The sequence below is a fragment of the Apis dorsata genome, unplaced genomic scaffold (genome assembly GCF_000469605.1).
Source record: "Apis dorsata unplaced genomic scaffold, Apis dorsata 1.3 scaffold_165, whole genome shotgun sequence".
NCBI classification, from domain to species: Eukaryota; Metazoa; Arthropoda; class Insecta; order Hymenoptera; family Apidae; genus Apis; species Apis dorsata.
This window is the reverse complement of record NW_006263454.1, coordinates 1,270,427-1,283,660: the sequence shown is the minus strand read 5'-3', so window position 1 is coordinate 1,283,660 and position 13,234 is coordinate 1,270,427. Positions and strand designations below refer to the sequence as shown.

At 30.6% G+C, this 13,234-nt stretch overlaps 1 protein-coding gene and 1 long non-coding RNA gene across 13 annotated transcripts in view; both read right to left on the bottom strand.

The window, feature by feature from the left end:
- LOC102670888 (papilin) overlaps nt 1-13,234 on the bottom strand; it is a 138,956-nt gene that overhangs the window by 42,818 nt on the left and 82,904 nt on the right. For 11 of the 12 annotated variants that reach the window (XM_031509633.1, XM_031509631.1, XM_031509637.1 and 8 more), the window contains exon 2: nt 3,949-4,009. In XM_031509633.1, coding sequence (XP_031365493.1) covers nt 3,949-4,009 — 61 coding nt within the window. Of the gene's footprint in view, nt 1-3,948; nt 4,010-4,616; nt 4,955-13,234 lie in introns of those variants that run through there. The other variant, XM_031509640.1, reaches the window with a different exon arrangement.
- On the bottom strand, nt 5,721-10,014 carry LOC116185368. Its single transcript, XR_004150210.1, has 2 exons — nt 9,578-10,014; nt 5,721-8,067 (listed from the first exon to the last, which is right to left on the bottom strand). It is a non-coding gene; the product is annotated as an uncharacterized LOC116185368 (long non-coding RNA).

The following is a 13,234-nucleotide window of genomic DNA, read 5'->3' as shown; positions in this document are numbered from 1 at the left end:
TTTTTTTTTTTTTTTTTTTTTTTTTTACGTTTTATTTACTACTTATTCCACCGAGATAAAATTAAAACTTGCCTGTATCTACTTTTTCCAATTTACATCGAAACCGCGAAGAAGCAGCCACGTATAAAAGGAAAAACGAACGAATTAACGTTCGTGAAACGTAAAGAAAGAACGCAGATCCAGAAAACAAAAGGCGTAATTGCGAGAAATACTTGGCCACTAACTTTTCGAACAACTGTTTTATCTCTCCTCTTCTTAAGAACCCGTTTTAGAAGAAAACACAGGAAAAGCGGAATAATAGGAAGATCTTTAAAGCGAGGAAAAAATTAGTCACGCTTTTCACGTCGCGTGAGAAATGAAGAATGTGGAGAAATTAGCTTCCGTGCTAATTCGAAAATCGCATGCAGGCGACAATACATTTTTGTTTATTAAAAAAAAAAAAAGAAAAATGCTACGATAAAAAATATAGCCTATTAAACGAAACATAAAATCTCTTTTTTACGAGTTGTATAACTGTGAAAGCGAGAAAAATTAAAAGAGTTTATAAAATGGAGATTTAATTACTTCATTTCTAATCCATCGTGACTAATAGGTAAGAATTTCTCGTAAATTTTTCGTTATTGGAAAACAGTAATTATGAAAGATGTTTCTGTTGTAGAAAGTAAAAATATTTAAAAATAGATTCACTATCTAAAAATAGTGAAAAATTTTATACGTGCAAAGAATTGATTTGTGAGCACAGCTTTGGAAAGTGGATCTTAAAGATAAAAATGAACGTAAAACTTGATTGAGATTTGTTTATAAGTTATAAACAATTAAGTTTTGTATTAAATGAAACGAGATGATGATAAAACGGTAAGTATGACAAAGAGCAATCAATCGATTTTTTTTGTGTTTGTTTTAATTTTTAGAATCGACTATATAAATGATATATATTACCATTTTGTATATGTTTCGTTTAATACCTTTATTTAAAAGTTTCAGAACAGTTATTGCACGATTTTCGATCTTTTACGATCTTCTTTATATCACACATTGAAATTTTATTAAAAAGAAATGTATTAAGATTTTTGAATCGTATGCATATTTTTATGTAATTCAAAAATTTTTATGAAACAATATTATTAATTCTACCGGAACAAATTTTGATAATTAAATCATTTTCTCCTCCGCTCATTCATCATTTTCTTTCAACATAAACCACGCTCAGATTATTTATATACCAGTATATATCTTTTCACACTCTAAACCTAGTATAAGAACGTAGGTCAGTAGTCACGCAAGATTTTCTCTTCCATTCATTGCAAATGTACGTGACAAGCCCATGCTTTCTTCCTTTTATTATAGTGCACATATTATTCCAAGTACCATATCTTAAAGCTCTTTTATTTCTTTCTTCTCTCATGATTCTTTCCTCTGAACCTACTGATCCTTCATGCGTACACCATAAACAGAAAAACACCGTACTGCAATTACAAGTGCAAAGAAAACATACTTTCTCCGAGGCACGTGACGACTTCCGATCATCCACGTTCCCATTCGAGAGGCTAAGTACCCATTCGATTTTCAATATACAGACTTTCGAGATTATTTGCATTCATCTATGGCGATTACCACACTTGACCTACCAGAAGAATTGCAAGGAGATTTCTTCAACTTCTTCGAAGATCGTTTAACCGGATAATGGACAGTAGACATTGATGATGGCAAAAAGTCAATAAAATTATTAGAATAAGTCAATAAGATCATTTCATGCTTATGAACTTCCAATTATATCCATGTTCCCATTCAAAAAATTAATTAAGTATTTAATTCTCATAAAGCTATCTCAAAATTATTCGCTTTCTTGACTTTTTCATATTACTTATTAATTCTAAATATATAATATTTCATCATGCATTTCACTTTTTCTTTTTAACAGAAAAAGAAAAAATTCTTCGTTGTAGAATAAAATAATAAATAATGACAAAAATGATGTGCAATTTTTCAAAATATATTAAATATTTAATATGCTTGGATATTTCTGGAATTAATCCATCTCTAAAATCTCAAGATCATTTAGACTTTCGAGTGATTCATCTAAAGAAACATAGCGGGATTTCTTCGATTTCTCAACCAGCCATCTAATCAAAATCAAACTGCCAAAGGCTGTTAAACACAGCCTTTGATGTTTGATGACAGTAAAAAGCGATAATAATAGGTGCGATAGATCTTCAAGTTAATAATCTCCTCGATATCGTGATTTTTCAGGTATCCTCACAGGCTGGATTTAGAAATGTAATTTCCAGATGTCGGTCAATATATCGACGCGAGCATGACATGAACATGACACTTGTGAAACAGATACGATTTTGGAAAATGAACGAGGCTGGTATTTTACGCGTTCGTGGATATTCTGTCACGCGTGTTACCGGATTGCGGGATATTCTTTTCCGAGTGAATGTAATGAAATCGATGCTGGAAATGGAATGGATGACTGTCTCGAAACGTGGATGATCGAGGAACGAAATAATAAATTTGACGGGAATTTTTGTCTATCTGGTGTACTGTTATCGGGTAATGGATGATTGTAGTGCGTTTTTATTTATTGGAAGGAAATTTTAATCGATGTACGATTATCTGGATTATCTAACTATTATTTAAATGAGAAATTATTAAGTAGATTAAATTTCTTCGATCACATCGAAAATAATAAATTTGCATAAACACGGTCTAATAAAACAAAAACTTTTTCAACGATGAATCAACCCTCATTTCTTCAAACAAACTCCCGCAGAGTTGGTCCCAAGACAAGAATATGTGAAAAGGAAGCACATTCGAGAAGCAAAGCATCGCGTAAAAGAGCTAGAGAGGTAACACGATACGGAGTTATTCCTCCGGTGAGTTATTTCTCGTGTAAGACGGATGAGAGGTATAGATACATGTATGAAACAACAAAAAAGAGAAAATCCACTGTGCAACCAGATTATAGTCCTTCGTTCTTTAACTTTCTACCCTCTGTTCATTCTATCATTGTCCTGAAACTTCCTTCCTTCTTCGTCAAGTATGTTTGGGATTTTTAAAAAATTTTTTTTTATATCCAGTTTTAATATTTTGAATATGAAAATGTGAGAATCGATGAGAAAAATTGTTTTAGTGATTAATAAAATCGTTTCGTTGTTATAGTTTTATTGTGAAATAATGAATTGGAAATGTTATTGATAATAATATTATTAATGATCATATTGATTAATCTTTTGATGATTCGTATAAATGGACAAAACAAAATTGATTTCATTTGTGCAAATTCATGATAAGAGCATAGAATAATTAATTTTAATATTGACATCTTTCAATAAAATAAATTTATACAATTAATTAATATATTACTTACTATAATATCTAGAATGTAAATTTATAATATTTTTAAAGAGTACAATTTTTAAAAAGTAGATTTGAAAAAAGATAACTAAACTGAAATGATTAATTTTATGAATGAAAAATATAACTTTAAAAAAAAAGTTAAAAAAAAATGTAAAAATCATATATACATATGTAATTTCATACATGAATGTAAAAAATTGGAATTAAGAATTTGTTATGATATTTTGATAATTGATTTATATTTCATATTAAAGAATTGTTTATATATTAAGATTTATTATAATGATACTATAATGTTTTATCATATCGAATCATTTCAACGACATTTTGTATTAAATGTGACAGATCACCCATAACCTTTAATTTGAGATTAGCAGTTAATAATTGAGGCTTGTTTAATATAAATTCTACTTTCCACATTTTCATATTTCGCATAAATTCATTAAGATAGTCGAATATTGGTGCCACGATCTTTTGAAACTCGAATCATCGATGATTCAAAAGCAATAAACACGAGAGAATCGAAAACGTTTTATCTTCAAAAATGAAAACGAATAAAGTAAATAAAGCAAATAAAATACTCACGTGTTTCGCAAGAACGTCGTGCAGGCATAATCCTATAATAAATATAAGAAGCACCGACGACCTGAAACAAAAACAATATTCACCTTTTACTTTACCATTTAAATTCATAATTAAGAATGAATCGAAAATTTCTTCTTTATTAATCTTTTTTGAAAAGAAATTTTATGCTAGAAAATAATTAATAATACATTAGATATATCTTATGATCATAAATAAAAAGAAGTATTATAATTATTTTCCTTTTTCGAGGGGGAAATTAAATTTCATGTAGATATAAAATAATTTTCATTTTAACGTATAATAAAGAGCTATTGATCCAGAATAAAGTATAATCCTGAATTACAGGTATGTAAAATTGATATATCATATCAAATTGCATGTTTTTCAAGGTTAGTATTAGCTTATGCTTATTTTATTATTATATTTTATATTTATCAAGTCAAATCAGTTATTTTATAATACTAATAAGATTTTTTACATTTTTTATTATTTTCATATGAAAAAATAATAATAAATTAAATAGAAATAAATACACGTTAACGCGTTTTTTTATAAATCATAATCTAACCTAACCTATACGTATAAAAATAATTAATAATGCAATACACAGCAAACAAATTTCTAATCAACATTTTAAATTATACATTACAACATTCTTTTCTATTTACCTAGTACTTTATAACTTCCATTTTCATTAAACAGAAAAAGAAAAAGGAAAAGACGGTTAATAAATCAGCATTGAAACAATCACTTGTCCCGTGTCACGATCAATTCACATCGTGCTTCCCTCAATCCGCTTATTCATCTATACGAATCAATCAACCGACAAGTAATACCGCCAATTAAATCAGCCAAGAAACCGCAAGTTAATTATAAGCTGAGCGGTCGTTTTCCACGATAAATCAAACGCAACGGAACTAAAGTACGCGAGCCGGTGCGAGGAAACTGGTCGCCGCCATTGACCCAGACTTTGATTCTTGCGTGAACGCTGGGACGAGTTTCACCGCGAACTTGTCCCGCAAGTCGTTACGTCACTCTTGGTTAGACAGTTACATGCGCCATTACGCGAACGCGTCTTGATCGTCATCGATATTGTTGATTACAATTTCGAGATAGAAGATATGATTTAATTTGGGGATTCTTGAATTGAATTTGTTACAAAATTTTGATACAAAGCAGATGTATAGGTCTATTGATGCATTAAATATAACGTAGGAAAAAAGATTGATAAATTTTTGTTTGAGGTTATCTTTTTGTTTCTAATTCTATTTATATTGTATTAAGTTTGTTTTTTTCATAAGAAAGGAATGTAATTTCAAAAAGAAAAATAAGATTTATTGAAATATGAAAAGTAGATATTTTGTTGATTTTCTTTTTTTTAAAGCGGAACACACTAATTTGACTAAAAGTACATATTTGTAAAATACATTTTTGTATAAATCATTTTTTCGAAATATATTCTCAAATTCATATTTAATTAATTGTTATAGTAACAATTAATAGTATATAGGATTACAAAATAAACTAAGTCGAGTATCTAAGAGTTAAATATTCTAAGATTTTAAAGATCTATTATACAAATTTCTTTATTAAATTCAGAGGAATAAATGTGTTTTATATAATAATAAGTGATCAAGTCTTATAGTTTCAATTCATTCAAGATTTTCCTATCCTTATTCCAATCCTTATTTAGATTTAAAATATGAACTGGATTTTGAATATCTTAATCATTAAATATCCAAAAAAGAGAGTAAAAAGAAAAGAGGTTAGGATAAAAACAATACAAAAAAAATCGCGTATTTTATTTTCTAAAACCCAATGCAAAGTGCATAACAACAATCACCTACATTCCTACACGTCCCAATTTCTAAAATTTAAATAATTAAATAGATAAGATATCATTTTCGAGAATACTAACTGAAATCTTTTTCATGTGCTACGAAACCGGAACGAGCCACTGGGTAATCGAGCCGATACTTCTCCCCCATCCGAGAATTTATAGAGAGAACAGGCGAACCATCACGCGCTCGTTGTTCCCGGCTGTCGTGGACGACGCGATAAATTATTTCACAGCAGCCGCTCTCTCTCCCGCTATTTACATGCGAGCACGCGCCGAGGCTGCCGATAAATCTACCAACTGTCTGAAATTGTATGAATTAGTCGCGATGCTCGCTACTTTCTCGCCTGATTTATCGGACGGTATCGTCCTGCGAATCGGATAGCGGATCTCGTGATACGTGAGCTCTTTGGTTACCGTGATTTCACCGTGTTACGGCGTTAAAAACGTCCCCCTTTTTAGAAGATTTGTTGTAGGAAGCAATTGGAATCTATCTCCAGTGGATGGATTAATTCTGTTGATGTACATGATGGTTCGATGATATATAATATTGATATATTAGTTTGAGAAAATTTTCAAAACAAATATAATTATTTCTGATCTATACATTATATTTAAATTAGTTCCTGAAATGAGATCATCTAAAAAAACTTAAATAAAAACTGATGAGGTTTATTAAAAAATTGAATCTATAGAATGCATAAAATATTCAATTCAATTAAAAATCCTAACAAATAATTTACTATGACTTTTCAATCAACCAACATTTACCCACTTACAACACAATTATTCAACAATTATTATGCTATCATATTATTATCTTAATTTATCATTTTCCAAGAAAAATCAACTCATTATATAAAACTATAAACCTATATAAATCCATAAAATCATCGATTCGTTATCCATTCATCCATTCAATCTCATTTGAAGAAGACTATTACAATACACATTGAGTCATGATTATCGATTACAAAGAGAAACGAATAATGAACAAAAAAAAGAAGAAAAACGGTGATATCTTCAATCAGTGCAACGACTGTTGTGTCGAAACGTGAATGAACGTGTTTTTCTGCTGCATCGACGCGCGTCGTTGCGTAAGTTCTTTGAGTGGGCGTCATTCACTGGTTTGGAACGTTGCCCGGGAACTGGCGCGAGTCATTCGAATCGTTGAATCGAATCGTGGCGGACAGAGAGAAAAGGGAAGAAAGGGAGAGAGAGAGAGAGAGTTATAAAGGACGTATTCTGCTATCGGTCGGAGGACATAATATTCTGGTGAAAAATGGCTGGCCGGTGCTATTGGCCGAGAACAATGCGAGATGTCGTGCCGTTTTAATGGCCGGCGAACAACAATCTTGCCCCTGCCGGATATAAATTGCTAAAAAGCTCGTCGCCCGTAAATTCCGCCACGCAGCTTCCTTCGCGAATTATTTCCGGCATTCCCTCTCCCGGCTGGTTGAAGGGGGATTTATCGTGCGGTGAATTATGCCAGAAGGGTGGAAAAAAAGAATGTTTGTTTCGTTTATATTTTTCTTTTCTTTTCCCTCGAATGATGAAATTTGAATTTTTATGAAAGATATCTTTACGTGAAAACTTCTTATTAATGTTTCATTTGTAATTTTTTTTAGATGCTTCGCGGGAATTAAAGTATCTTCATCCTTTTGGCTACCTTTTGTGAAAATGGAATGAATTATTTCAAATGGAATGAATCGAGGGAACATATTTTAATCAGCTTATAATACGATATTTAAATGATAATTACAAAATCTGTTTCTCGATAGAATTAAAGGATAAGCTATCATTATTTACTTACAATTAGAGAACAACTTAATGCATTTACCTCGCTTACAGATGAATGTTTTATCCTCTAAATATTCTTCTATAAGTTTCAGGAATATCCATTCAATTTCCATCATAATTTTACGCCTACGTATACCAATAAATTTCGGCGAACTAGCGAATATCTCCTTCAAGCCACAATTACTTTGCAACCGGTCGCAGATGCGAGCGAGGTGCACTTGTGCCGAGACGATTGCATAAAACATGACAGTAATCCACAGGGGGATCTACGAGGGCGTTAATTGGAACGCAGTTTTCAAAGGTCTAATTGCGGCCGCGAAATCCTCATGATGTTTCTGTTCGGGCGTGAAACACCATGGCGCGTAACCGGTTTCACTTGAAACACAAGGACTGGTTTATATCGTATCCTCGGCCTTGACGTCTGGATGCTTCGTGGGTGCGGTAATTGGTCCCAGGTGAATAATTTTAATTGGGTGGCGAACCTGGAATTGATGTTAAGTGGAATTAAATGGCTCCACTGGGAGGCGTAGCGATTCTAACGCCGACCGATTATGAAATTGCGAATCGCGATGCAATTTCGTACTGTGATTGCCAAGATGTAAATTCAATTATTTTTTCGCTGTTTGATATAAAAAATATTCATCTATCATTATACATTTATTTATATGTTGATTGAAATTTTAAAGCTGAATTTTAAAAAATTGAGAAAATTTTGTTTTAATTTTAGATAAATTTTACTTTATTCTCTAAATTATATTAAATTCTTCGTGATTTTCGTCTTTTCAACAAAATGTTATGTACTGATTTAAAATTACTAATATTAAATTTTCTTTTACAGATATTATTGATATATCATGTTTTAGAATGATATAGAAGAAGATATGATAGAAGATTATAATTTTTTTTGGAAATTTATATCTTGCGTTTCTTGCATTTTCTTATTTATATTACATATTATATAAATTCAAATATTTATATATAAGATAGATATAAGATAATAAAATAAAAAAAGATATCAAAGATTCATGATTGATTTTTTGAAAATATGTTTAAGAATCATTAGAAACTAATAATAATTAATAAGTAAAAAGGTAATTAAAAAAAATTTTATAATCTTTAAAATAATAATAAGATATAATTATTAAACATCGCAAAACTCGATTTTAGAATATTCCATTATGTCTAATTTTCAAGAATCGATAAGTTCGCTCAATGATTCCTCACATAACATTTTTTACGATTCCAAGAAAGGGCTAAGGATTATAAAATAGACAGCAGTTAGTAACTGCGAAATTTATGGTTCGAATCGAACGAGATTTGAAACGGCATGAATATGTAAAAGCAATGCGATCAACTGAACTTCTGCATCCAGAATGCTTCTAACAAAGACTTCCTACAGATACAATTCATTACAGACAAGACAAGTTCTTCAACTTATATCACTTCTACTCTGTTATTAAGGTCAGAACAATTACAACAATTTTACGAGTTTGCAAATTTTATCTTCTAAATTGTAATAAAATCTTATATTCAATTTTCGAAGATCCATCGATGGATATTCTATTAAATTAATGATCATTTTCTATAGGAAATAACTCTAATTCTTTTATTGAACTCATGTAATTTAAAATTTAAAAGTAAAATAATTTATTTTCGTTGCTTTGTGCAACTATTGAGTTGCTTTAAAATTAAATAATTGACATAAAAAACTTTGAAATTAAATATATTTTATCCATGAAAGAATTTTAAATCGAAAATATTTCACTATTCTAATTTCAAAAAGAAAAGATTCATCTTCCTGCTTTCAATTTTTTCATTCTAGAACTATATAACGATTCATGTAATCATAAATCAAAAACGAAAATCTAATCTATCTATTCTATTACTTCTATCTATTTTTCACGCCTATAATCTAAAAATATTCAATTCTGACCATATATAGAATTAATAATCGAGAAATCAATTAAAAAGCGATGCAACGAAGCTACTTACATATGGATCTATGACTGCGATCAGATATTGCGTTGCACTTTTGTATACGCATATTATTGCGTTTTTATAACTTTCAGTATTCTGCATATCGATGCTACTAATGAGCCTGTTGTCCACAACCTGGATTCAGCAAGATTTCATCGCGGTCGCCTCTTGAATCCTCTTCTTTCGTCGTTTATCGTGATTCTATTCTGTCCAGCACGCGAGCAATTTGTGGTATCCAACTTTCGCGTAGAAACGTGCCACTGTTCGTAGATGTTGACGAGACTCGGAATTAGATAACGAGTAAACGTGGTTTCGGTTCGTTAAACTGCTAATTTCACAGTACGAATCGTTCTGTGACTTGGAAACTCGGACTTTAGAAAAAATTTTATTGAAATTGCCAATTCTCATATCAGATTTAGAAAAGACGCCATTTTGTACGTTAGAATACGTTAGAAATTGTGTCTAACTTCAGGTTGAATCGATAATCGAAAATATAAATGAAAAGAATTAATCGATTATTTCGAGTTACGAGATATTGCGATCTTGTCCGATCCTAGCCGAATTTTTCCGAATCATTCCGAGTTCGTAATCCGTAAAATTCTTGAGAGTTGCATTTTAACATATTTCTTTTGTGATTTGAAGTAATTGTACAAGAATAAAAGATATTTTAAAAAGTGAAAGTGAAATTGTGAGTGCATATAATGTATATTAACGTATAAGATGAACAAGTATTTGGTAAATCATTTAATAAAACGGTAAATGAAGTGGTAATCAAAGTACGTGTTGAACCAAGAAACTGTGAATCCATTTTAAAAGTGTAATTCTACACGGAGCATCGGATTAAACGATCAGCAACGCTGCTAATTCGTTAATCATAAATATTCAAGAGTCAATTAACACGGATACGAGGGTCGTGCACTCTCGCCGGATCAATTAATTATCGATTTCCATTACGCTTGCGTAATGACCTATTAACAACGCACGCTCGAGATCCTCTGGGCCGAAACTTCGATTTTAATGTCATGATTCGTGAAGCTACGACTTATCCCGAAATTATGCTTTATCGATTTTGTGTTCAATATCAGAGATTAATATCAGAGTTCTGAAAATTGATTTATGGATCAATTATACGATATCTTTTTGGAGAAAAAGAGAATTAATACCATACTCGTTCAACAATATTAACAACAATTCACTCACATTGCAAACATAACCTGAAAATGTGATCATTATCTTTCACTGAAGTGTACACCTAACAAACAAACAATTGCGACTTTCCATATATGAATGTAAGTACCTTTTTTATTCAAATTATATCATAAATTTCATAAAATAATTTTACGATTCATACGTAGCATCCAAGTTTGATCAGTCAATAACGTGAATATCGACTATTCAACGAGTTCGAATTGACAGGGATCTCGAGTGCATCCTGGTTGATGCACCACCTTTCTAATGTAACCGTGTCTCGTACAATGGATAGGTGCGTCCTGTCGACGGCTTCGGTCAATTACGATCGTCTGAAAAACAAATGGGCCGGTTTTGATAATTAACGACACGGTGATCGGTTTCTTGAAGCGTCGATCCGATCGTTTCATGCAGACAATTCGCGATGAAATATTTCGCGGCGATTATCGAAGCGTTTCGTAACGGTATGAAATATTTCACAATGATTGTTCATCTACAGCCGTATACAATTTTCTTTTATTAAATTTTTAGTTTTTATAAAAAATCAAAATGATAATGTATGCGACGAATTATATTAATACATTAATAAGAATGAATTTATATTTATTATATATTGTATTGATTTTAATTTCAGGATTTTGCTCCTCAATTTTGATAAAGATGGATTATTAAATGATACTTTATATTGTTGTTAATCAATCGATTTTAAGAAGGTTGATAATCGATGATTATTGATAATTTTTTTTAACGATTTGATTATAAAACGTAAGTTATTTTTGTTATTATAATATATGAAGATTTTTAAAATGAGTCGACACTTGTTACGCATCCTCGTATCATATCGCCATTGAATATCAGGACAGGAAATGTTGCATCGTATTATGTCGTTGTCTATCAAATTATGATTCAAAGATACATAACAGAATTGATTTTGTCGGTTTTTCGTCGTCACATCAAAGAAATGACACGTTATACAACTAATAACAACAAAATGTATCCATCTGACGATTTTTATAAAATTTATATGAGAGGTAATTAAAAAAATAAATAAATAATTGACTTGTTTTTTTATAAATTATAATATAAATCATTGCAATGTATCGCATTACTGAGAAATGTTACACGAGGATACATAACAAGTAAACTTATTTCATCAGAATTGTTTCGAAATCGAATTTCTTCTTCATATAAACATAAAATGAATTTCGGAGATTATTTGATGAAGTTTTATTCTTCGACCGATATATAATATAATAATAATTAAGAATCGTGTTTTCATTGAGTCGATTCTCGATTTTCGCAATTTGGAATGGAACAAGATTCGAAGGTATATGATTTTCGAGGTTCGTTGAACACGTGCACGCACGTAATTCGAGCGTCTGACTGAGACGTGTAATTTTCACGATTGCAACGAGGAAACTGATCCCTTTTTACTGCACACACTTGCTCCTCCCTGTGCTTGATCAAGTGTAATTACTGTGAATAATGCAGCAGGGTGTTAACAGTACGAAACCAGAGTTATGAATCTTGTTCGATGTTGTGTAATTTGCCGGCAATTTGCTGAGAATCCTCATGTACACTGCCAATACGTATGTAACGATATAAAATTAATATATATGTATATATTTATTACAAATTCTTTTTTCTATTATTATATATTATATATTATATAAATATTAAATATAAACTAACTTGTTTTTATTTAAAAAAATTTCGAAGTTTATATCACAGTAATATATTTGCATAAATCACGTGATAAACTTGGATTGTCGTCATATTTTTATTTCCTCGATGAATTTATTTCTTCTTCCATTGATATATCAGGTGTACGATAAATCAAATAAATAAATATGAGAGGCAAGTTCGAAAAATATAACAAATACAATAATGTTTTCTCAACAAAGATTAAAAATTGCTTTATCATCCTTATATCCGTAGCAACGTTTTTCTTTACCTCGAATATAAACAGAACACAGCGCCTGTGTATTTTGTCAGCCAGCGTCTTGAACGTAACTAATTTTCTTTATCATTCTATTAACAACAAATAAATTACATAAAATTACACAGATGGAAGTTGTTTTCATAAAATTTTCATAAAACAGAAAATTGCTTCGATCCAAAATATTTAAAAGATATATCTATAAATATGAAATTAATCATTCCCCATTCTCAAAAATATACAAAAATCATCATATTTTCCCATAAATTATACGTATCCCTACGAAAATATATTTAATCATTCTTTCGTAACGCAATCCTTTTCACACGTTACATTTTTCATTTTACACTCCTCCCTTTCAAACGATATTTCACGGAGTATTTAACGGATTAATCGCGATCGAAACGAAACCACCACGAACCCTAGCAATTACTATCGATTATTTTCCTCGTAATTTATGATTTCCACTCCCTTTCGCCGATCTTTCCAGACAAATTGCCCTTAAACATTTTTATGAATACGGTATTCGGCCGGTTGGGCTCGTC